The following is a 21,804-nucleotide window of genomic DNA, read 5'->3' as shown; positions in this document are numbered from 1 at the left end:
TGTGGCTGCCCCTGGATCCCTGGAGGTGCCCAAGGCCAGGCTGGATGGGGCTTGGAGCAGCCTGGGACAGTGGAAGGTGTCCCTGCCCATGACAGGGATAAACTTTGAAGTCCTTTCAACCCAGACACTTCCATGACTCTGTGAGCATTTGGGGGGTGAAGGAGGCATCTAATAGAGTTTAAGTGGATCTCTCTAAAACCTATTTGCAACCTTAAGGTGGTTGGGTTTTCTCCTACAAGTCAATCCCCAACCCAAGAACCTGCTCTCCCCTCCTCACACCTCACCTTCCAGCCTCCCCTCTGTGTCTCCCACATGTTTCTGCTTAGGAATCCACCGTGCCTTCCCTATTCCCAGGGAAGGACACGCTGCTCTGAGCCTTCCCTAATTCCATCTGAGTCCATTAGCAGCTCGTTGCTCCCGGAGGAACCGGGGCAGAGACCGCAGGAAAACAAACTGGCCACTCTGAACAAATCCTGGGGCTGAATGCCAGGAAGGGATTCCCAGCTCTTTACAAACCACCCTCCTACTAAAGAGGTGCAATGGGAACGGGGAAAGGGGAAATATGCATTTTCTAATCACCCAGATTTAGGCCTTCAAAGGATTTATTACGACCTTTTATTTCCATGCGTGGCGAATGGAATGTTATCTCGGGAGCCGGCTGCTCCAGCTCGACTGGCTTTAGAGCAGGGAGCTCTCCAACAACCTTCAGGGCCACGCTGTGCCGGGTGTTCAACTTGCTGGAATGCATTAAAACGTGGCTCTGGGAGAGGGGGAGATCGGTGCACGGAGCAATGTGATGCCTCCAGCAGCTGCTGGTGCTGCCGGGCCATGGGGGACCAACAGGAGCCACCAGGATTGGAGGGAGAAAGGAAACAACCAGTGTGCTGCCATCCCTGCTCCCAGAGCCAGCCTGCATGGTGTGCCTGGGGCTGCAGAGGGCTCACCCACGAGGCTTTGGAGGAGATAAACGCCGTGAACCTTGAATTTTAATTGCTGCTGTTGGTTTGTGCCCCCTGTGCCGCGCTGGGGAGCAGCGCCGGTGACATTCCGAGTGCAGCAAGCAAAATCCTATTAAGATAACGTCACGGCCTCTCTGTTTTAGTGTTTGCAAGCCAGCCCTAACATCATTAAATTACACAACAGGGAGGTGCCTGCTGCCAAGGGGCTCTGCTCGAGATAAGATGTGGGTTGAGCCGCTGCCAAAATTTGAGTTGATATGACAAGAAATTTGGAGCGGGTTCAAGGCTTGATTCACACCAGACGTGGCACTGTGCAGGTGGATGCTGGGCAGGATTGATCCCTGGGGCTGTGCAGGTACCTGGCACCGTGGGATCCTGGGCAGGATGGGGCTGGAGGGGTTTGTAGCAGACGGATTTACAGCTCTTCTTGTGTTCAGTGCTGATGAGAAGACGCCAGAGCCTGGCAGGGTGTGTAGGGGAAGCTCAGGGAACTGTTTGCAGGTTCTTACCTCTGCCACCCCCTTCCCAGCCTTTTTGGGGAGTGGGAAGGAGCCTGAACACCAGGACACTGCTCAGGGAAGCTGTTTTGTGATGCCACAGCTGGACCTGCAGGAAAAGGAGTGAGAAGAAAGAGCTCCATCATAAAACTCCACACAGCCTCTAAGAGCCCTGAAATCAACCTTGCTGGTCCCTCTGTGTCACCCACCATGTCCCTGTCATGGTTGTCCATAGAGGCTTTTGCTTCTTGTGTCCTTTGTGCCCTTTTTTTGTGCCTCTTTGTGCCTTTTTTTGGATTCTTTATGCCCTTTGCTGCTGCAGGTGTGGAGTTCTGCTCCAGGCCCTCCAGACCTCAGGTTTCTCTCATGGATAGCCTGAACTTCAGCTCCATCTTTCAGATCCGTGGGAAGAACTCACACAGCACCATCCCCACCTTACCATCACTCAGCAAAATTCCTCATTGGCATTAATGACTTCTCTTTCCTGCAGCATCTTCCCAGGCAGGGAATTCATCCCCAGCCAGGGCTCTGGGAGAAACCTGCGCTGTGTGTGCAGAAATCTTGTCACCCCATCCTCTAGGACAGGACATCAGGAAGAAAATACTTTAAAATGATGCCTTAGAAGCAGTTTTCTAAGTGTTTTCCATTAAGGAAGGTTTGTTTCCATCAGAGGCTGCAGAGAGCCTGCCCTGCCCTGGCACTGCCTGGTGCTCCAGCACTGCTATTACAGCTTTCCCTCGTGGCCCTGTTTCTGGCACTGCTCATTTTTTGGGGTCCCAGATGGATCCTGGCCATTGCAGCAGCTCGAGTACAAAGTGGCTGGGAAGTGGCTTGGAATTCCTGTTACTGAGCTGCTCTCCATGGAGGGATGGAGCAGTGTGTCCCAGCAGTGGCTTTGCACACCTGGGTTGTGGATTTAAACCGACAGAGAATGGGTTTAGGTGGGATATTGGGAAGGAATTCCTGGCTGTGAGAGCGGGCAGGCCCTGGCACAGGTTGCTCAGAGAAGCTGTGGCTGCCCCTGGATCCCTGGAAGAGGTCAGAAAGGACCATCCCTTTCCCAAGAGTATTTCCTGCACCGTTTGCACGTGTGACCTCTCTCCCAGCAGCTGGAAGGGATCCTCACCCTGCCCTGCGGTTCCAGGATGACAATCCTTGTTTTCACATAACACAGGTGCTTATTTCCAACACTTTGGAATACCAAAAGCACCTGCATGAGCCTTTCCCCCTGAGGACAGAGGTCCTGTGGGTGGGCAGGAACCCGCGGCGTGGGTCCTGCCTGTCACCCTCCACGCTGCCTCCCATGGTGCTGAGGTGACAGGGTGACAAGGAGCCTCACTCACTGTGTCCCTGCCCTAGGTGACCCCGGGCCTGGAGGGACAGGAAGGGGAGCTGCTGGTCAAGGGCCCCTCCGTGTTCCGTGAGTACTGGAACAGACCCAAGGAAACGGCGGAAGCCTTCACTCCCGATGGATGGTTCAGAACAGGTATGGGAAAGGCTCCTCCAGCAGCTGGCCCAGAGCAGCTCCAGGCTGCTCCACAGGCCTGGAGAGGGGCTGGAAGTGGGGCTGGGATGCAGGTTGGATGTGCTTCCAAAGGCTGGTTCAGGAAGGGGCTTTGCCTGTGTTGGCCGTAGACAGTCACCAACTAATGGGGGGTGTTTGGAGTCCTTTGCTCCTAAGGATGAAATATCACTGCTTAATGTTTTCCTGGGAATTCAGCGTTGCTGACAGGTGGGATTTGTCTCAATTTACGCAGGGACTGTGTCACAGAATCATTAACTTCCAACTACAAGCCCCTGAGAGGAGGGTGAGGCAAAGGGGGTTGGGCTCTTCTTCCAAGGTACCAGTGATTTGAGGACATGGCCTCAAGCTGTGCCGGGGGAGGCTGGGCTGGACACCAGGAGGAATTTCTTCATGGAAAGGGCTGTTCATTGGCAGGGTGCTAGAGTCCCCATCCCTGGGGGTGTCCAAGGAAGCACTCAGTGCTCTGGGATGGGTGACAAGGTGGGGATCAGTCACAGTTGGACCCTGGAGGTCTTCTCCAACCTCAGCGATTCTGGGATTCTCTTCCATGATATCCACAGCTCTGATTTCCCCATTCCCCTCTTTACTGCATGTTAGCAGCGCTGTGGTGGCAGGAGTCAGGCTGGATTTCTGGTGCCTTCTGTGTAACCTGATTTATTGAGGGCTCCTGAAGAAGCTGTGATTTATTCTAATTGTTCTCCCGAAGCAGAGCTCACTCTGCCAGCAGTGTCACCACGAGTCCCCAGGCCAGGCGGGGACCGGAGCATCACCAGCCCTCACGTGGGGTGCAGGGCAATCAGCTTTAAAAATTTTTTTAGTCAACACTCCTGATGAATATTTCAGCTGCAAAGGAATAGCGTGCATTAATTATTGCAAAGAGATGTCTTTAGGAGAAAATGATTTTGAAATTCAGTTTAATTTCATTGTAATGCGCCGCAAACAGGAAGGGAGTATGTGTGTTTAATTGGCTCTCGGGGGTAAGGCCGGGAAGATGGCATGCCTTTGTCACAGGCCATTAGTGATACAGACTGCATAATGAGGGACTACAATCAGCTCACAGCTGCCGGCTCCTACGGGGAGAGAATGATATTAAATAGAAATCAGTATAAATTAAACTTAACCCCTTCGCCAACCGAGCAGAGCTCAGAGCTGGAAACAAGGGAGGGGAGCAGTGACAGGAGAGGGGGGTTCAGGGTGGGTCAAGGGGTGTTTGGACAGCCCCCTGAGCAGCCAGGTGACATCTCTGATGTCCCCCTTCCCTCGGGCAGGAGGCTTGAGCTCCCTTCCCCATCCCTGCCCCCATCCCTGCCTTCCTTACCTTCCTTTCCCCTCCTGCTCCATCTCCCGTGGATATCAGGTCCATGGGACTGGGTTTTTCCCAAGCCTCATTTATCCAGCAGTGCCAGGAGCCATCCCATGGCCCTATCCTCAGCCTGCCTGCCCCAGGCTCATCAGCATCATCTCCTCTCTCACCTCTGGAGATCGCTCAGGGGTGGCAAATGTCCTGTAAAAAGCAGTAAAAAGCCCTTGAGGGAATGAAAAGGGTTGTGTTCTGTCACAGGGGTTGGATCTGGAGGGTGAATTATCCCCATTAAGCACAAACTGGAGCCAAAACCACACCGGCAGGATCCAACAGAGGTGTATCCTGGCCACTGCCAGACTGTAATTCCCTGTATCTGCCACTTCCAGGCCATCCAGGTGAGTGTTGTGCAGGGGAGGCTGAATGCCAGCACATGGTATTCCCAAAACCCCAGTGATGGCATTCCCGACTCCGTGCCAGTGTTCTCCTCACTGCCAACCCTTGGGGGTGTCCCCACCAGTCCCCTACAGGCTGCAGGTGGTGGCCAAATCCCTCAGGGCTGGGGTTTCACAGAATTACAGGATGGTTTGGATTGGAAGAGACCTTAAAGCTCATCCATTCCCACCCCCTACCAGGGGCAGGGACACCTTCCACTGTTGCTCCAAGCTCCATCCAAAAAAGGGGGAGAAAACCAGTGACTTTGATAAATTCAGGATTGTGGCTCTTCTGAGAAGCCTCTGAGCTCGTGGTGGTGCAGAGGGGACGTGCTGTTGCTCCCATTCTCTTTATTCCCTGGGATTTGTGCTGCTGTCTGCCGATCCCTCCATCTCTCATTTCCATCCCAGCGAATTTGATTATTTTTATTGTATTAACGCTGTTGACAGAGCTGCTTAGATCAAAGTCCCCTCTAGCCATTTCCAGGGAGACTGCTGGGTTTCCACCTGCTGTCATACATCCAAGTGGCACGGAGCCCTCGGAGCCCAAAGGAAAAACGCCTGTGGGCATCTGGCTCCTGTCCCTGCTGAGCCTTCCCAGCTGGGCCAGGCCCTGCCAGGTGAGAGGCAGCCTCCAATGCTGCTGAGAGGGCAGGAGAGGGGAAAAGAGGGGAGGGAGACATTTTTTAGGATGAGGCTTTAGCAGAAGGTGCCCAGAGAAGCTGTGGCTGCCCCATCCCTGGAAGTGTCCAAGGCAAGGTTGGATGGGTTTTGGAGCAACCTGGGATAGTGGAATGTGTCCCTGCCCGTGGCAGGGGTGGCACTGGATGGGCTTTAAAGTCCCTTCCAACCCAAACCATTCCATGATCCTATGAGCAAAATCAAACCTTGGGAAGTAGAGGGCAGCAGCAGAGAAATAGCAGCTTCTGTGGTCATCCTGATGTTTATCCATCCCTCCATCCCTCCATTCCTCCATCCATCCCTTCATCCCTCCATCCATCCCTCCATCCATCCATCCCTCCCTCCATCCATCCATCCCTCCATCCCTCCCTCCATCCCTCCATCCATCCCTTCATCCATCCATCCCTCCATCCATCCATCCCTCCATCCATCCATCCCTCCCTCCATCCATCCCTCCATCCATCCATCCCTCCATCCATCCATCCCTCCATCCATCCATCCCTCCATCCATCCATCCATCCCTCCATCCATCCATCCCTCCATCCATCCCTCCATCCATCCCTCCATCCATCCATCCCTCCATCCATCCCTCCATCCATCCCTCCATCCCTCCCTCCATCCCTCCATCCCTCCATCCATCCATCCCTCCATCCCTCCATCCATCCCTCCCTCCATCCCTCCATCCATCCCTCCATCCCTCCATCCCTCCCTCCATCCCTCCATCCATCCCTCCCTCCCTCCATCCCTCCATCCCTCCCAGCCTTGCCATGTCCCCGTGGCCAGGCTCTGGCCCTGTCAGATGGTGTTATCCCTGCCCAGGAGGGTTTGGGAGCGTGGTGGATGCCCACCATGGTGCCCAGGCACTTTCCCCACATTTCCCTGCCTGCACAGGGGGTTTCTCCAGAGGGATCTGCCAATCCATCTGTGCTCCCTGGGCAGGGACACGACCCAAGAGCAGCCTGCTCCCTGAGGGAAGGGCAGCTTCCATTCACATTTGCCCACACATCCAGAAAATTAGAATCTGGTGTATTCAGGGAGATTTATTTTCAATTACAGGTTAAGGCTGAGACATGAAATAGCACCGGGTTTGAAAGTAGTGCATAAATCCTGCAACAAATCCATGTATCTCTGCTCCATATAATAAGATTTTATTGATTGCTGTATTGTATCTGTCAGAATAAAACTCTCTTAATGCATGCATCAGGATGGAGGAGATAGAGAGCTTGTTGGGAGGGGAATCTGATTCAAGAATCAATGCACTTTGATTAATATGTCATTAAGAAAGTAAGAGTTATTTAACTTGTTTGATGCACATTTCGGAATGATGACTCATATCTTTTAAATTTCTTTCTTTGAGCTGCCTTTTAAAAACCCCCACAACCTTGGAGCTGTTTTTCACATTGTTAAATCTTGGTTTATCAGTAAAATTTCCTGGACCCTTTTGCACAGGTCACAAATGCCCCTGAACCCCATTAATAATGAATCTTTTGGCCCAAAACACTTGTTGTTAAGGCTTTAGAGGGAGAACAGAGCAGAGCTGGTGTCTCTTTATTCCTTCTGGATGTTCTGCAGTGAAAGAGGAAACTCCAGGGAAAACAAAACAAAATAAAACCCAAAAACAACAAGAAGAAGAAGTTGTTTTTCCACTGTGATTACAAATCTGAGCACCAAGGACCAGCCCTGGCTTAGCACTGAATTCCCAGCTTTTTCCAAAAGGGGAACATACTCTTGCTGCAGCCATGAATCCCAGTGCAGGAAATGATCCCAGTGACTGGTTTCAGCGACCTCCTGATGTGTCTCTGTCTCCAGACTGAGCTCTCCAGTCCACAGCTGACACCAGATCCTTGCTCTTGGAGATTCCGCAGGATCATGGAATGGTTTGGGTGGGGAAGGACCTTTCAAGGCCATCAAGTCCAGCCCTCATCACGACTGGAGCCCCAAAAGGGACTGAGGGAGCTGGAAAGGGGCTCAGCCTGGAGAAAAGGAGGCTCAGGGGGGACCTTGTGGCTCTGCACAACTCTTTGACAGCAGGGGACAGCCAGAGAGAGAAACAAGGGATAGGACAAAGTGAAGTGGCCTTAGAGAAGGTTCAGGTTGGATATGGGGGGAAATTTCTTCATGGAAAGGGCAGTGGTGGAGTCCCCATCCCTGAAAGTGTCCAAGAACCATGGATGTGACACTTGGGGGCCACGGTCAGTGGTGACCATGGTGGTGGTGCAGGGCTGAGGGTTGGACTTGATGATCTTAAAGATCTTTTCCAGCTACTAATTCTATGATTCTGTCATTTCCAGCCCTTCTGATGGCAAAGGCAAAGCTTCCTGCAGTTTCCCAGCACAGAGAAATGTGGTGTTTGTAGGAAAGGTCCTGGGCAGGTCATCCTTGGCCAGGCACAACTCTTCCTTCTCTGGGGCTGTCCCCTAAGGAGAGGGAGCAGGATGCACTCCCATCCCTGTGGCACAGGTTTTTCCCTGTGCTTGGCTGTCCCCAGGGAGCAGCAGGTGTTTCCCTGCCGGGGGAATTGCTCACATCCGTGGGTGGAGCACAGACACCTGAAAGAGAAAATACTTGAGGCTGATCAAGGCAGATTATAAATAGAAATGCATCTAATTAGCATCTTAATCTGCAGGTTTTCTGTTTGTTTGCTGTGGCTTTCCTACTCACAAATCCAGCTAATGCAAATTCTATTTTTAAAGAAATGATTCCTTAATTGTAATGTGCTGAAATTATGTGAGCTACCGGTGTGATGCCACCGGATGGAGCGGGGGCTCCTGCCTGGAGGAGCTGCTTTTGGAGCCTGGAGGAGCTGCTTTTGGAGCCTGGCAGGGATCAGGGTGGGGCAGGATGGCAGCAGCTTAGAGCTGGGACCCACCTTCTCACAAATATCCTGGAAGGACACCTCCAAAAATGCCAGGTGGACCCCAAATGTGCTGCTGTGGGAAGGGGCAGGAGCAGAAGCCAGAACCAAGCATGTGCTCCCCTTTCCACCCAGCCCTAATTTGAGAAGTGCTTCTAAAATTTAAAACATAAAGATGGAATGTTTTCTGATGTATCAGCCTTTATCACCCCCAGAGGTTCCTTACACACTTCAAACACTTTGGAGAGAGAATTCCCTTTTTTTTTTGCTTTCTGCTGGAGTATTTATCCTTTCTCCTTCAGGATTCAATATTTCCAGGTTTGCCTGACAAACTGGAAGCCTTGGGGTCACCAGGACATGGGAGGAGCGGAATGAGATGAGCTTTAAGTTCCCTGCCAACCCAAAATATTCCATGATTCCCTGATTCTATGATTCTGTTTCCCTGAGTGCTGGTGAAACTGATGTTTTCAGCACTTCGGAGTGACTTGGGATTTTTGTAGCTGTAAATGAGAGCAGCTTTTGGCACAGAACTTGTTTACTCTCTAAAGCTCTGCTCTCGTCGTATCAAACATCTTGGATGCCAACCTTCCCTTCTTTGAGAACCTCTGCTGCACTGAGGCTCCTTTCCAGAGGCGTGGAGCAATTGCTCCCCAGCTGAGAGTCGCTGGGAACAGCAGGCACCTGCAGCTCCAAAATCCAGGCTCTTCTCTCTTATTGTGTGGCTGCTTTCACCCCTCGAGCTCTGCCACGGCAGTGCTGCTCTCACAGCCTGCAGGGAGAGTCTGGGATGAAGCCCCTGACTGCTGGGAATCATTCTTCCCATCCCATCTTACTCAATTCCAGCCCATTTCTGGGATTTAGGAAGAAATCATTCCCTGGGAGGGTGGGGAGGATGCCCAGAGAAGCTGTGGCTGCCCCTGGATCCCTGGAAGTGTCCAAGACCAGGTCCAGGTCACTGCATGGAAAAGTAGAGATGATTCTGCCTTTTGCTAAGGCTTGATCATCCCTCAGTGGCTGCAGGGAGCAGAGGGATCTGCTCTAATATTTTTATTATTATCCTTATTATTTTTTATTACCAGACTCTTCAAAGCTCCACCAGCCATATTTCAACTGTGCAGCCACACCTTGGAGCATTGACTTATTTATTACTCTTGGAGTTTTCTTGCTCATCTCACTGTCTGCAGGGATTTCCATAAATATTTAAATGCTAATGTGAAAAAAAAAAAAAAAAAAAAAAAAGAGAGAAGCGTTTTTCATTTTTACTTACCCGTTTTCTTTTCTGGCTGGTCCTCTGGGCAAACCCATCTGCAGTAATTCAGGCTGGAGGAGCAGGAGGGGTCCCTGCTCAGCCTGCTTGTGTCCTATCAGTCACCCATGAGTTCCTGCCAGTGAGGACTGAACCTCCAAACTCTTGGCTGCCTGGTTGGCAGAAACCTTCCAGGTTTGCCTGCTTTGTCCATTGGAGCAGTGTGGCCCCCTTGGAGCAGGATGTGCAGCCTGGGGAGTGTTCATCTGCTCTTGTCCTTCCCTTCTGAGGGCTTGGAGAGGCTCCTGGTCATGCTGAGCTGAAGAAATGAGATAAAAATGAGGAGCAGCACCTCTGCCAAGGGCAGGCAGGATCTGAGGCACTGCCAGGCTTTGCCAAGGCTGAGTTTCCATTTGGTGCTGTCCTCTCCTGGCTGGATGCCCAGGACTTGGCTGGCACAGGCTGTGTGAGGGTGCCCAGTGCCAGCCCAGGCCAAGGGTGGAGCAGGGACCATCTGCAGCAGCCCCTGAGGCCCCAGGAGAGCAGGACAGACATCCTCTTTGGTAGCCAAAGCTGCTGCCCAGTGGGATGTGTTGGGAAGTCTGGCTCGCAGGGCTTGGGGTTGGAGAAGGGATGCGGTGGATGGTGTTTTGGAATATCAAAATGAGTTCAGACACGGTGCCGTGGGACAGTGACACCAGGGGCTAGTGCCTAAACACTGCCCTGCCTTCTTCCCTGTGCTCAGAGGAGAAAACTCCACCTGGGAGCAGGGGAAGGTGTGTGTGGTGGAATGAGCCCACTCACAGGAGGCAGGACGGGGATGTGGAGGGAGAATTTGGATGGTGAAGGAAATAAGATGTGCAGACCAGCCAAGAGGGTCAGTGGGCATCACCCTGACTTCTCACCCTGCCTGAGAGGGGCAGTCAATTTGAGGAGCCTTTGGAAAAGACGTGTGTGGGAGGAAGGAATCTTCGGTAGGTTAGCTGAGACAAGGGGTAGCTGCACTCCTGGGCTGCCCAGAGGCAGGTCCCCAAGTCCCTCTGTCCCCTGGCTGGAAGCAGCATGGGCAGAGCTCAGCTCAGCCTTTCAGGGTTCAATCAGGCTTGTCTTACCTGCTCCTGTCCCCTCCCAGGTAGCTGAGTGCTGCCAGCACTGCTGGCACCTCTCCATGTCCTGCACAGCCACACAGCGTGGGGAGGAGAGCCTTATTAGCACGGCTCTTTGTGAGATGCCCTTGAGTGATTTATTTTTTTTTCCAGGTGTAAATGCCAGGGGAGGCTGTTCCAGTGCTTCCCATTCTTTCATCTCGGCAGGGTTTTGCCCTTTCTCGCAGCGTGGCTCTGACAGCAGGCTCAGCACTGCTGCCTCTGGAATACAAAGTTCCCTGTTAGAGAGCATGACAGGAATTCATTCCAGCCTGGGCTTTTCTTTCTTTTTTTTTTTTTTTTAATTTCTGATTTTCTTTTATCCTCGTGCTGGCTGCTCCAGGAGTCTCTGGTGAAGTTTTGAGAGTGGGGAGTCCATTGTTTAACCCCTTCTGGGAGCAGGCAGCTTGCAGATGACCCAGTGCCTTTCCCAGATCAGTCATGGAATATGCTCAGCTGGAAGGGACGTATTAAGACCATCAAAGTACAAATCCTGGCCCTGCCCAGACATCCCAACAACCCCAGCCTGTGCCTGAGAGCGTTGTCCAAACTCTGCTGGGGCTCTGGCAGCCTCAGGGCTGTGCCCATTCCCTGGGGAGCCCCACCACCCTTTGGGGGAAGAGCCTTTCCTGATATCCAGCCTGAACCTCCCCTGGCACAGCGTCACGTGGATAGATGGGAAGGGCTGTAAAGCAGCTTTGAGCTGTGATACAATTCCCATGCCCTGCCCAAATCCAGAGAAAGGAACCAGCACCTTGAGGCATCTCTGCACCCCTTGGCAGCAGCCACCAGGGCCCTTGGCAGGTCTGTGCCCCCCTCACTGCCTTTCAGCTGGTGGGAGCCAAGCACAGGGAAGAGGGGAGGATGGCCCTGAGCTACAAACCTACTCGGCGATTTTATTATGCAAATAAATGGTGCCGCACATCCACCTGCTGCTGCCGGCAGTGTTCGTGGCAAAGTGCAGGAACAAACAGCGATTCCCTTCCAGTGGATTGATTCCCTTTCTCAGGAGCCATTAAATTACCTCCAGATTTCACGTGGGTGGCCAAATCCTGCTCTGCCTCAGTGGCCAGGGGCCCACAAAGCTTGACAGGCACTGGTTGCTCCTGGATATTGGTGTGGGAGAGGCGTGGGAGCAGGCAGTGGCATCCTCGGGGTATCAGTGTCTTTGGAATGTGCCTCCTGTGCCCAGCAGGATCCTCCAGAGCAGGAAGGGCTCTTCATTTCTAGGGGGTGAAGCAGAACCTGCTCTGGGCTAGAGTTTCACAGAATCCCAGAATGGGTTGGGTTGGGAGAACCTTAAAGCTCATCCAGTCTCAATCCCCTGCCATGGCAGGGACACCTTCCACTGTCCAGGTTGCTCTAAACCCTGTCCAGCTCGGCCTGGGACACTGCCAGGGATCCAGGGGCAGCCACAGCTTCTCTGGGCACATGTGCCAGGGCCTCCCACCCTCCCAGGGAAGGATTTCCCCCTGATATCCCATCTAAACCTACCTCCTTTCAGTTTAAAGCCATTCCCCCTTGTTCTGTCCTCCAGCCCTTGTCCCAAGTCCCTCTCCAGCCCTTCCAGGGCTCTGAACTCTCCCTGGAGCCTTCTCTTCTCCAGGTGAACCTTCCCAGCTCTCTCAGGCTGCAGAGAGAGGGGCTCCAGCCCTGGGAGCAGCTCCGTGGCCTCCTCTGGACTCTCTCCAGCATCTCCACGTCCTTACACTGTGGAGTCCAGGTGGAACCTGCCTGCAGAGCTCACTGCTCACCTGCCTGTCCCCACCACAGGGACACAGCTCAGGCTGCAGCTGCTGAGCCGCTCTCCTCCCAAGCCCCGGGCCCTGCTGGAGGATTTTGGCAGCAGATTTGGGTTGTGCTGCCAGCCAGGGCTGCCCGTGCCAGGACAGCAGCTGGATCTGGGAGAGCAGTGCTGGCCCTTCTCCTGGTGCCAGTGGCTCTGCTGGGCAGGGCAGGGACACTGGGAAAGGCTTTGTCCTGCACCCAGGGAGCAAGTGGGAGCCCTGGGAGCTGCTGGGGAGAGGGTTTCCTCATGAATGATTGCTGTGGCGTTAATATACATGTGGGGTTTTTTTGAGGAAGTTTCAGACTCTCCCCCTCAGGAGCCTTTGATGCTTTATTCATGGTCGTGGTGCTCTCCAAACTCTCCGTGCTCTGCAGAGGGAGCCTCAGGGCAGCCCCAGAGGTTTTGGACGGTGCCTCCTGTGAGCCCAAGGAAGGCATTTGCTGGTCCCAGGTGACCTGGTGAGAGTAGATGGACTCCAGCATCCCCTAAAGAATCACTCCAGGGTTGTGACACTCCCCAAAGGGAGCAGCAGGTTGGACTCTGACAGGTCTCACCCTCGTGGTCTGAGCAGGGTGGAAAAGGTGGGGAAAAGCTGCAGCTGATGATTCCAACTGGATTGGGGTTAACAGGAACTGCTGAACCCTGGGCTGCTGGGAATGCAGCCTGCTTCCAGGGAATGTGAGTGCTGAAGGGCTGGGGTGGGTGGGGATGACTGGGGAGAGGAGACCCAATCTTTCCCAAGTCTAATTAATGTTAATTAGCTACAATTAGTGCTCGTGACCTCTGTTGGCAGCCAAGATGGCTGACAGCAGGAACACGCATTCCTCACTTCCACGCAATAAATCAAGCTAAAGTTGCTCAGTTATTTAGCCTATCATTTAGCATTTCATTAAAGAGATCTGTGCACATACATCACCCTGCCGAGGCGGCATCAATCCCTTCAGGAGCAGGGATGCCTCCAATCAATCCCAGAGAGGCTCTGGATCACTGAGAGCTGCACCTCCCCAAACATCTCTCGGGTGCTGGTACCTCACCCAAGGCCCAGGATTCAGCCAGAGGGTGACTCACTGTTGGTCCTGCAGGGAGATGTGGCTTGGAGAGAGGTCTCACTTGGGAGGAGGAGGTGGAATTCCTGAGCTGGGAACAGTCAGGAAAGTCCCTGTTGGAAGCAGGATTTTCCTCCAGCTGGAACCTGCTTTGCCACTGTGTCTTTTACCATCTCTTCTCCTAGGGAGCAAGCAGCAGGACAAGAGTGAGCAGCCTTCCCTGGTCTCTAACAGCCTTGGATATTAGGGGAGTTTTCCTCATGGGAAGGGCTGTCCAGCCCTGACACAGCTGCCCAGGGCACCAGTGGAGTGTCCATCTCTGCAGGGATTTAAAAACCATGAGGATGTGGCACCTGGGGGCATGGCTTAGTGCTGGGGAACGGGCGGAATAACCACCATAAGGCCCTTTTCCAACCTAAATAATTCCATGATTCTTCTAATGCCGGCAGCGTTCCCGCGACACTCTTGGAGGAGGACTCTGCCTCTTGCTGCTCCAGGAGCAGCCCCACTTGGCCGTGCCCTCCCTCTCCCAGTGCTCCATAAATAAATCCCCCCCAGTCCAGCCTGGCACAGTGTATCAATCTTGTTTAATAGACTGGAAAGCTTATTGCACGGCGGCAGGTCGCGGGGAACGTCGGGGTGATGGATTGCGCCTTCCCGGAGTCGAGCGCCGTTGATATATAATGAAATATTTATGATTTATTCCAGCTAATAAACTGGAGTGAAGTGTGTGATGTATGTGAGCAGATGGGGGATCTGTGGATGCAGTTTTCACGGCACAGGGAGGGGGGAAGGAAAGGTGGATGTCCGTGACGGAGAGGCAGCGCTCGGCCGCCCGTCCCACAGCCCCGCCACCGAGGGGATGGATTATCTAATTCCTGTGAAAAGCCTCTAGCACTTGCCTTATCATCATTTATCCACCCCACGTGGCTTTTCTCCAGCACAGGAGCCTGTGGGAATGGGAACAAGCCATTTCTTTTAGCGTTGGGCTTGGGAGCTGCACGAGGAGCTGGTGCCCAGAGGGACGGGAGGAGAGGCAGAGTGACCACAGGAATGTCACTGCTGTGCCACACTCAGCAGCTCCCCAGCCCCGCTGTGTCTGTGCTACCTGCAAAAAAGTCATTCCCATGGGTTTAGGAGAGTGGTGAGACACTGAGCTGCCCTGGAAAGAGCAGGGAAACTTGAAAGCACATGAGAAATGTGACAGGCACATGGAGCTTGTGGCTGCAGGAGGATTCCAAAGCCTGTGAGGGAGCATTTCCGTGGTCTGCTGCTGGAGCTGATCTGCAGCAGAGGATGGAGGAGGACCTTCCTGCCAGCTGGGACCCCACAGCTGCCTCTGAGAGGTCAGGGGGACCATCACAAGCCCTGGCTGTCCCCATCCAGATGTGGGTGCTGGGGTTGGAGACTTGCTCCCACAAAATCTTCACCTGGCAAGAAGGGTTTGAGCTCCCAGATTTTGGCTCTGCTCTCCCAAGTGGTGAGGATCAGGATCTTCATCACCTGCCCAGGCTGTCAGACCAATCCTACCTGGAAAATAAATCATAATCCTAATCAGCAAGGTGTGTCTGCCGGAGGGTGAGCTCTGCCTCAGCCTGATGGACCAGCAGCAGCAACAATGATTTCAGGGAAGTGGGAGGCAGGTAGGAGTTAATGCCAGGGTAGAGGAGAGATCCAGAACCTCCTGCCCACTGCTCTGTGGTGTGTGAGGCCACTCCTCGTCCCACCGAGGCCGTTTGTCCTGCCAGCTGTTCCCTTTCTGCCTGGTTAGCCTCTGGATCCGTGTGCTTGGAGATCCTCTGCTGAAAGAGGAGGGCAAAGACTGATTATTCCAATTGCCTTCCTGCAAGCTTCCCGGGGGTTTTCCAGCTGGGAGCTTGCTGGTCCTCCCCACACGGCTCATTTGGTGAGAGCAGCACTTCCAGAGGAATGCAGGAGGGTGAGTGCACTGCTCCGGCTCTTCCCTCTGGAAAGGAGGGATCATCATGGCAGGAGAACAGCTGACAGCAGGGAATTCCTCCTGGAGTTTGGAAAAAAAACCCAAAGGCTCCCAAAAGAGCAAGGTGCAGTGTGGTCTGAAGGAGCTCTGCCAGTGGGTGACACGTGGTGACTGTCCCCAGAGGAGCTCTTCTGTGTCCCTGCAGGTCAGTGTCACCTGGAAGAGTGGCTGTGAGGCATTCCTGCTCTCTATCCCCACTCTGAGGAGCACTGGGCTGAGCTCTGCGTGGAGCGTTTGAAAGCCAAGAGTTTGCAAAAATCAGGAGTGATTCATTAACAGCAAAAAGGTCTAATTAATATTTGAAAGTGCTCCAACCACATCCTGCTGCTGGCAGGGGAAGAGCCCCCAGCATCCCCAGCACTGCTCCGGCCCCTGGAGCTCCTGACTAGAGCATTAACTGCCTCCAGAGCAGGAGGCTGAAATAATCAGCAAAATCATTTGCCTTTCAAAGGGGAGATTTGCTGTTTCTTGGTGTTTTCTGCTGTGCAGCGTTTGGTCTGCTGGAGCTGTGACAGGGACTTCACAGCTGCAAGGACCCAAATCCCCTGGCAGTGATGCTCCTGGAGCAGGCTCTGCTGGTGGCTGGGGGGCTTTGGTTTCAAACCTGGGAATGCCCATCCTCGGGTGTCCTTCCTGCCATCCCTGGGGTGGCACTGAGAGCCGCTCAGGAACCCCCAGCCAGGTCCCCTCTGGAGCTCTGAACACAGAGAGGTGCATAAATACCTCGGGCAGGGGAGGGAGGCAGTGTGACAGTTTGCAGATCCTCACAGCACCGGGCTGGCTCCGGGTGCCAGATCTCGGCTCGCATGTCGTCACTGCCACCAAGCTGGTGACACCTGTTACCAAACAGTCTCCCAGGCTTGCCAGGGACATCTGTCCCCCCAGAGCAGGGATGGTGTGCCATCCTGAGCCAGGGAGGGTGGGCTCCTCCCGGGTGCTGGCCTCTCCTCATCCCCTGTGAGCAGGGTGGAAATCTCGGACTTGCAGAGTCCCAGTGTGAGGCCAACACTATCCCTGTCTTTCCAGCAGATCCTAGAACATTCCTGACCCTCTATCTAGACCAGGCTGAAGTCACCTGATTTACCTAAAAAAATCTTCTTTTATGCATACTTCAGCTATCTCAGAGCTCCCTGAAGCCACTCAGCGTTTCGTTTCTCAAGCCACAGTTTCCCTAGGTCAATAGTTGGTTGTACCTTTGATGTGGGAATTGTGCTGTGTTTGCCAGGAACAAACTGCCCCATGGGTGAGGGTGTTGACACAGGTGAGGGTTTGATCCTGCAGCTCAGCTCAAGGAGCAAAGGGGCTCTTGTTCTCCACATCCTGGGAAGCAGCTCCTGTTGGTCCCCACGAGGCCTCAGCACTCGGTGAAGGAGGTGCTCAAACTACAGCAGAGTCCCAAGGGCCCTTTTGTGTTTGCAATGAGGATTTTGCAACTTGAAGAACCTCACAGCAGAAATCTCTGCAGTTTGACTTGGGAAATGTTGGTCTCCATTGCACATCTCCTTCTGCATCTCGCTGAGAGGGTGGTGAGGGCTGGGAACAGGATGTCCAGAGAAACTGTGTCTGGATCCCTGGAAGTGTCCAAGGCCAGGCTGGACAGGGCTTGGAGCAGCCTGGGACAGCGGAAGGTGTCCCTGCCCATGGCAGGGAGTGGAACAAGATGAATTTTAAGGTCCTTCCAAGCCAGACCTTTCCCTAATTCTGTGCTTTTAACCGGATAAATCTATCTCTAACCGCCTGTAACTGCAGCAAAGGGCAGCCGGCGCGGAGCCTGCTCAATATGCAGCTCAGCAGAGCCTTTAACATTTCACAGAACAGATGCCCACTGAGCATCTTGAAACCAATCCAAAGGTAGCGGTGACGGCGGCTGTCAGGGAAGCAATAATCCCACGGCCTCGGCAGCAGCCACGTGCCACCAGGTTCTGCTGCCACGGCTCTGTGTGGTGACAGGAGCTGCATGGAGTGGCCCAGGCAGGCAGAGGAGGAGAGGGGTGTAGCAGAGACATCAGCCAAAATTCCCTTTCTGGGTGCAGCTGGCCGAGGGCAGGGAGGGCTGGTTGTGGTTCTGAGCTGTTGGATGGAGCAGCTGGGATGGATGGGACACAACAGCCGCTGCCCCCAGGGCTGGTGGGGCAAGGGACTCACCTGTGAGCCCAGGAGAACAGGCACAGTCCTCGCTGTGGCTCTTGGGGCAGCACCACTTTTGGAAGTGACACTCAGCACTGCTGGGGACAGTCGTTGAGCAAATTCAGCAGCCTTTTAACTGGGAATTCCCCACTGGCTTGGGAAGCAGGGAATGCTGGATGTGCCGCTGCACAGGCTGCCTGATGTGCTGGGCTGGAAGCAGATGGTGCAGGGCAGAGGGTAACGGGGCTGTCCTCGGTGGATGGCATCCCCCAGAGCACTCCAGGCTGTCAGCGTGGGAAGTGACAGCCAGGGCCCGATGCTGGAGAGGAGATGAAAAGGAAGAGACGGGGGGAATTACAGAGCTGGTCCCAGGAGCTCACAGTAGTCACAATAATAATGTGACATGTCCCCTCACTGTGCAGTGCTGCCACTGGAATGGAGGGATCCGTGTGGGAAGCAGCAAAGGCATTTGTGGGGAGCACAGGGAGGGAAGGGGAGCAGAGAGCAGAACTGTCCTGGGATCATTCACCCCATCAGGGCAGAGGAAAAACAAACGTGGCTGTTCTCCTGTACTGACATCCCAAAAATCAGCATGGGAACTGTGTGCCACTGAACCAGGGCTGAATCCTCTCTCCTCTCCCCATCTTCTCTGTGTGAATAAGCAGCTCCTGGCTCTCCCAGTGCCACCGTTTAATTAATGTCCCCTGTCCCATTGTGTGTCAGTCACACACCACAGGATCTGGGTGCAGAAGGCAGTTCATTCCATCAGCCACAACTTCCTTCCCACTCCAAACAGCCAAACACCCAGAGAGCCCCAGTTTCAAACTTTCCCCCAACTTCAGAACATTCCAGACAGCCTTCAACATCCACTGAGTGCCAAGGGGCAGGCAAATACAGGAACAATTAATCATTCCCTGGCTGAGCTGAGCTGCTCAGGATTTTGGCAGGTGCCAGCTGAGCAGGGACACAGCTCTTCTGGGGAGCAGCCTGGATTTTCAGGACTGATTCTGATGTTTCCTTGCCCTGACAGCGTAAATCTCTGGGCCTTTGCTGCACCACAGGCAAACTCCACAGTGCCAGAGGTGAGCTGGAAATGGGGTGTGAAAACTGCATCACTGCTGGCACATCCTGTGGTGTACCTGGGCTGATGGTGGGATCACACCTGTGGGAAGGGCAGCTTGGACCAAACAGCTTGCTCGGGACAGGTTCATTTTCCCCAATGTCATTCCCCGCCTTTTTTTTTTTTTTTTTTTTGTGGAATCACAGAATGGTTTCATTTGGAAGGACCTTAAAGCTCATCTCATGGCTCCAAGCCAACCTGGCCTTGGACACTTCCAGGGATGGGGCAGCCACAGCTTCTCTGGGCAGCCTGTGCCTCCCCACCCTGAAGGGCAGGATTCCTTCCCAAAATCCCATCCTAACGTGCCTTGCCCCTTGCAGTGCCACATCCACACGCCAGGAGAGGCAGAGGGGGGCCAGGGGAGCAGCCTCTGATGGAGCTGTTTGTTTTCCAGGAGACACGGCAGCATACAAGGACGGAGTGTACTGGATCAAGGGCCGCACCTCCGTGGACATCATCAAAAACGGAGGCTTTAAAATCAGCGCGCTGGAGGTGGAGCGTCACCTCCTCACACACCCCCACATCACAGGTCTGTGCTCTCCTGCTGCCTGCCCAGAGGGGACACAGCCTGGGGACACAGCCTGGGGACAGCCCTGGCTCAGCAGGTGCACGAGGCTCCCAAGGGCTGGTGCCTGGAGCTCCCTGCCACAAGGGGATGTTGAAATCGCACAGTTCCTGCTCTCCCGGGGCGGAGCTGAGCCTGCAGCAGCTCCTGTCTGATTTTAGAAATGAGGCTGTAATCAAATCTGCCCTGCCCCGAGGGGTCAGAAGTGGTGCCCCCCAGCTCCACACCCCTCCACACATCATCTTCCTCCCCCTTGACTCCAAATTCTCAAACCACGGAGCTTCCTGCCTTTTCCATGCCGAGAAGCTCTGCTCTTGTGTCAGCACAGGAGCGCACGCTGTTTTCCCAAGCTGACATCCCGTGGCATTTTCCCCCTCACACCCAAAGCCCTGCTGTGCCCCTCTGGGCCCCAGGAGCTGCTGAGGTCGCTGACCCAGTCCCTGCTGTCCCTGCAGACGTGGCTGTCATCGGGCCCCCGGACCCGGTGTGGGGGCAGCGGGTCAGCGCCGTGGTGAAGCTGCGCAAGGGCCACATGCTCTCCGTGAAGGACCTGAAGGAATGGGCCAGGTAAAGCCCCACGGGAGGGACACAGGGAGGCTCAAAGGCAGCAGTGTCCTCCTCATCAGGGACACGTCGTAGGATCACAGAGTCGTGGAATTGGTTTGGTGGGAAGGCATCTTAAGGCTTATCCAGTGTCAGCCCTTGCCATGGGCAGGGACACCTTCCACTGTCCCAGGCTGCTCCAAGCCCCAGTGTCCAGCCTGGCCTGGGACACTGCCAGGGATGCAGGGCCTGCCCACCCTCACAGGGAAGAATTTCTTCCTGATATCCCATCCCCCTGTGCCCTCTGGCAGTTTGAAGCCATCCCTCCTCGTCCAAGCACTCCAGGCCCTATCAAAAAGTCTCCTCTTTTCCCACCTGAACAAGCCCAAGTCTCCCAGCTTTTCCTCGTTGGAGAGATGCTCACTCTGCTTTAAGTGGCTGCTCATCCCTAAATGTCGTGCCGGGGACATTGGTGACCCGGCCAGGAGATCCCTTCACCCCTAAGTGGCGTTGGGGATCCCCCAGGCTGTTCTGGGGGTCCCTGGTACCAGGCAGGGGGCTTTGCTCAGCCCCCCCGTACTGCCCGGCCTGTCCCCCTCCCGGAGTGTTCCCTGCACATCGCTGTCCCCAGCTCGGTGACAGGGACATTGCTCTTTGTGCCCTTGAACGCAAATCCCCCGGCGGCTCCGGCTGTGCTCCCTGCCCGGCGCCCGCCTCTCCCTCTCGCCCTGTCTCTCCCCTTTATTTTTTATGTCACTTAGGTTCACTCAGCCCCTGTTCTCGCACTCCCTGGCAGGAGACACATGTCCCTCTTCAGAGTGATTCATTTTGCGGCTTTCGCCCTCGCTGGTGCATCCCGGCGACAGGCGCCGTCCCGAGTTCGCGGCTCCATATGGCCGGGCGCTGGTGGCGGCTCCAGGGGCTGGGCACACTTGGCATGTCGCATTAGAGTCAGTGCCAGGGCGCTGCCGGAGCCGGGCACGGCCCCGGGTCGGTGACACACGGGCAGCAGAAGGCAGGAGAAGGCAGGAGAATCTCCCCTGCGCGCTCCGCAAAGGGCACGGGATGATGCTCGGGGCTGCTGCGGTCGCTGCCGAGTCACCGACACACTCCGGGGAGGCGACTCACCTGCGGTCCCACGTGGGGACATGTGTCCTCACCCCGCTGGGGCTGTCCCTGCCCTCGGGGAGGGTCACTGGTCCCAGCTGAGGCGTCCCCAGGGATGAGCTGCTCCCTGCAGAGCTGAGAACCAACACCCCAGCACATATCTTCAGAGGGGCTGAGCTGAAATGTGCTCCTGGGGTGTGGGTGGGGTCCCAGGTGGGGCTGGTCGGGGCTGGGAGTGCTCCCGAGGAGGCTCAGCCGGTCCTGCCCTGCTGTAACAGCCCCGATTCGGTGTTCCAGGGACACCATGGCTCCCTACACCATCCCGACGGAGCTGATCGTGGTGGAGGAGATCCCGCGCAACCAGATGGGCAAAGTGAACAAGAAGGATCTGCTGAAACGCTTTTACCCAGCCTAGTGCCCTCCTGGGGGGGCTTGGCCCTGATCCACGGCTCGCTGCAGCCTGGGCCTTGAATAATGTCCAATAAAAGGGAGATTTTTCCTGCCTGGCTGAGCTGAGCCAGAGCTGCAGTTAGGGTTTCCTTGTGTGGGAGCCCTTTGCAGGAATCACAGAATCCCAGAACGGTTTGGGTTGGAAGGGACCTTAAAGCCCGTCCAGTCCCACCCCTGGCACGGGCAGGGACACCTCCCATTGTCCCGGGCTGCTCCAAGCCCCGATGTCCAGCCTGGCCTGGGACACTTCCAGGGATCCAGGAGCAGCCACAGCTTCTCTGGGCACCCTGTGCCAGGACCTCAGCACCCTCATAGGGAATGATTTTCCAACAGAAATAAAGAATAAATTCAAATTCACACATAAATACTGACTGTATTATCCATTGCATCTGCCACCAGCAAGTGATCCCGGTGCTC

General features: G+C 54.7%; 1 protein-coding gene across 1 annotated transcript in view; it reads left to right on the top strand.

The window, feature by feature from the left end:
• Positions 1-21,453, top strand: part of ACSF3 (acyl-CoA synthetase family member 3) — a 48,565-nt gene extending 27,112 nt beyond the window's left edge. The window contains exons 6-9 of the mRNA XM_066327434.1: positions 2,816-2,942; positions 19,117-19,251; positions 19,743-19,854; positions 21,235-21,453. Of these exons, the coding sequence (XP_066183531.1) occupies positions 2,816-2,942; positions 19,117-19,251; positions 19,743-19,854; positions 21,235-21,352 (492 nt within the window). The 3' untranslated portion in view covers positions 21,353-21,453. The remainder of the gene's footprint in view (positions 1-2,815; positions 2,943-19,116; positions 19,252-19,742; positions 19,855-21,234) is intronic.
• The last annotated feature ends 351 nt before the right edge of the window (positions 21,454-21,804 follow it).

Source organism: Sylvia atricapilla, chromosome 12 (genome assembly GCF_009819655.1).
Source record: "Sylvia atricapilla isolate bSylAtr1 chromosome 12, bSylAtr1.pri, whole genome shotgun sequence".
In the NCBI taxonomy this organism is placed as follows: domain Eukaryota; kingdom Metazoa; phylum Chordata; class Aves; order Passeriformes; family Sylviidae; genus Sylvia; species Sylvia atricapilla.
This window is presented reverse-complemented; position numbering and strand designations above follow the sequence as displayed.